The 2589-nt window shown below is 52.3% G+C and overlaps 2 protein-coding genes across 3 annotated transcripts; both read left to right on the top strand.

Annotated features, from left to right (window-relative positions):
- Positions 1–174: 174 nt before the first annotated feature.
- Positions 175–594, top strand: KVP18_003077 (uncharacterized protein; the record flags this gene model as incomplete). The annotated part of the gene is made up of 1 exon (XM_067954509.1): positions 175–594. The coding sequence occupies one exon, from the start codon at positions 175–177 to the stop codon at positions 592–594; it is 420 nt and encodes a 139-aa protein (XP_067809419.1).
- Positions 595–708: 114 nt separating this feature from the next.
- KVP18_003078 (uncharacterized protein) lies at positions 709–2589 on the top strand (the record flags this gene model as incomplete). Of its 2 annotated transcripts, XM_067954510.1 has the most annotated exons (3): positions 709–1135; positions 1175–2460; positions 2489–2589. In XM_067954510.1, coding segments are annotated over 3 exons (1814 nt in total), but the record flags the coding sequence as incomplete, so codon positions are not given. The 2 variants fall into 2 exon arrangements, with proteins under 2 accessions (XP_067809420.1, XP_067809421.1); XM_067954511.1 differs by having other exon boundaries at positions 1175–2511.

Raw genomic sequence — 2589 nt, 5'->3', positions numbered from 1 at the left:
CCAAGTGAAAAAGGCGAGTCGCCAAGTGAAAAAGGCGAGTCGCCAAGTGAAAAAGACGAGTCCAGTCCACCGCACAGCAGTGAAGAGTCGTAAGTCTGATAGGCGCAGTCAAAATCGAGTAAGTGGGGCGCTGTTTATGTCTGGTCTCTGTGTAATTTGGACCAATTACCCGAAATGACCAAGAAGAGTAAGTGCTGCAACAGCAAGAGACAGGAAGCGGCGGGTTCGACGTCATCAGACTACTCCGGTACCTCATACTCCAGTTCTAGTTCCTACTCCTCTGCGTCTTGGACCGAGAACGCCACTATGCATGACCGGTCTCGTGTTGCCACCCACACTACACATGACCACAACGCCGCCCCTCAGGTCCCGCAGCAATTAGCTCCGCAAGTCCAGCGCTTCCCCTCCGAACGGATTCACAACGAGGACTGGGAAGGCCGATCTATGAGCGCGTCAAGCTGCTCGCATGCCCACTTTTACGCCCCTGATTTGGCTATGGGCAACCCTGGCAAGCAATACTACAAAAAAAAGCGAGGCTTCGGTAGCTGCCTCAACACCAACGTCTCTCGCGGATTCTGTGGAGGATATTACTAACTGTGTCTATGCGTCGTTTAAACCATTTGAACATCATCCAACTCCCTCGGAACTCGTTAATCGAATGAATTAAATTCTGCCGGGTAAATCTGGAATAAATACGGCCGGAAGCTGATGGAGAAACTTGACAGAGTGTTGGCAGAAAACGATGCCACTCTCACAAAGCTTGGGGTAGAAGATTGCGATTTGGTTTGGTTCGTCAGGTCATTGCGAGGAAGAAAACGCACTCACCCTGTCCCTGGCGTTATCAAACGAGACCTCACCAAGGATGATTTGTTGGAACGGTTGCAAGACGATAACAGCTGGACACAAATTACTATTGGAGAGAAGGAATTGACATCTATTGACGACTTATTGCTTGTCCAACGGCTGTCTACGATGCAGATGCACATTGTATCGGCAGGTTCTGTGCAACTCTCCAAGGATATGGATGAGTCGGAGCGTACCGACATTGAAAGCAATGTGCTGAACTACTGCCCGCAGATAGACCGGCGAGGGCTGGCTCGGTACCATCTGCTGCGGAAAGCGAAGGCAGCTTCCAGTGGGTGGCCTTGAAAATGATTGTATCAAATTTCCCCAGAGATCGCGCTGCTCGATTTACTCCACACCAGCTCGCCACCTGCCCTGACTCAAGCAGAAGTAGACTACCTGGACTCAGCTGACCCTGAGGAGGTTCTCATGTCAGGTTCTGTGCATTGCCTCGAAGATGCAGACGACAGCATTCCTCGACCTACTACTGCCAAGAAATCATCCCGGGAAGCCGAAAAGAAGCCAGCGAAGAGCAGCCAGAAAACTTCAGCACGGAGCAAGAGGGATAGCAGTACCGCTGACCCGGAAGAGAAGATGAGTAAGAAACGAAGTGGGGACGACATGAGCACAAAACCGAAGAAACGGAAAACTACAGAGGACTCGGAAGAGGAATCCAGCGATGAAGATATAGTATTGAGTGACGAAATCCAGCAGAGGCAAGATGTTCTGGCGTTCTGCGAGGCATCCAGCTTCGTGCGGGAGTTCAAGGGCAACAAGAGAAAGCATGTAGAGAGCTGGATGCAAATCCTATCCCACCTTTATTTGGTCCCCACCAGAGTCCAGCAGCTGATCAGTTGCTTCCCCGCGACGCTGATGAAGCACTATCCCCGACTGAGACTGGCTCCGGACGCGCTGGAATTGATCGCGCGCAATACCTCCATCTGGTTGGCTTACTACCATGTGATCGGTCGATGTTGTCTGTACCTCTATCTCCGCGCGTCTGCTGTTCGCTTGCCGTTGGAGTTCAGCGCTCAGCAGTTTTTGCGACCGTACGAGTGTGTAGACCACACCATGGAGTTCGTGGCGGACGTGGTGGTTGGTGAGGAGTCCGTTGTGACTGTATCGAATCCTGTAATGACGGCGGCTCTGGCATTGAAGGAGGCTCCGGTGTCTTTGTCCACATCGGTGAATGTTTCGACATTAGCGAGCTTTTTTCGAATGCTTCGAACGAAGGAGAACAAATCATTGAAGGATGATCTCGGGCCCTCGAAACGACTCATCCCGTTAGGCGACCTACAGGAGGGCCAGCCTTCTCCTGGAGAGCTACTCCTAGCGTGGAGGTTGATGAGTGACCGGGGCGATCTTGGAGGTCGAGGAGGTCGTCTTCTCAACGGTGCCAGCGGCAGTAACATTTCCCACGACGAGATGGTGAAGCGGTTACAAGTGCTCAGAGAGACAGAGTCTGTTGCCCAGAGAAGTCGCGAGCTGTGGGAGAGTGCCCAAGTAGAAGGATTACTTAACCCTTATGGCGAGATGAAGCGCGCTTTAGGCTTGCAGTTGCAGCAAGCTGGATCTCGTAAGTCGGGAGAGGACGCTGCAGCCCCACCCAATGCTATGGTGAGATATTCAAGGGGACTAAACACAGTTCATTCAGCAGGAATGGGTTGAGTTGCTGGTGATGCTTCGGAAGCTGGGACGTCTCCTGCACGTGGACGTCGGCCCAACGATCGATGCTCTGCCCTTCTA

The sequence above is a fragment of a genome, assembly GCF_019968955.1.
Source record: "MAG: Porospora cf. gigantea A chromosome Unknown PgA_NODE_3540_length_2589_cov_315.092, whole genome shotgun sequence".
In the NCBI taxonomy this organism is placed as follows: domain Eukaryota; phylum Apicomplexa; class Conoidasida; order Eugregarinorida; family Porosporidae; genus Porospora; species Porospora cf. gigantea A.
Note: the sequence above shows the minus strand (reverse complement) of the source record. Positions and strands in the feature narration are given on the sequence as shown.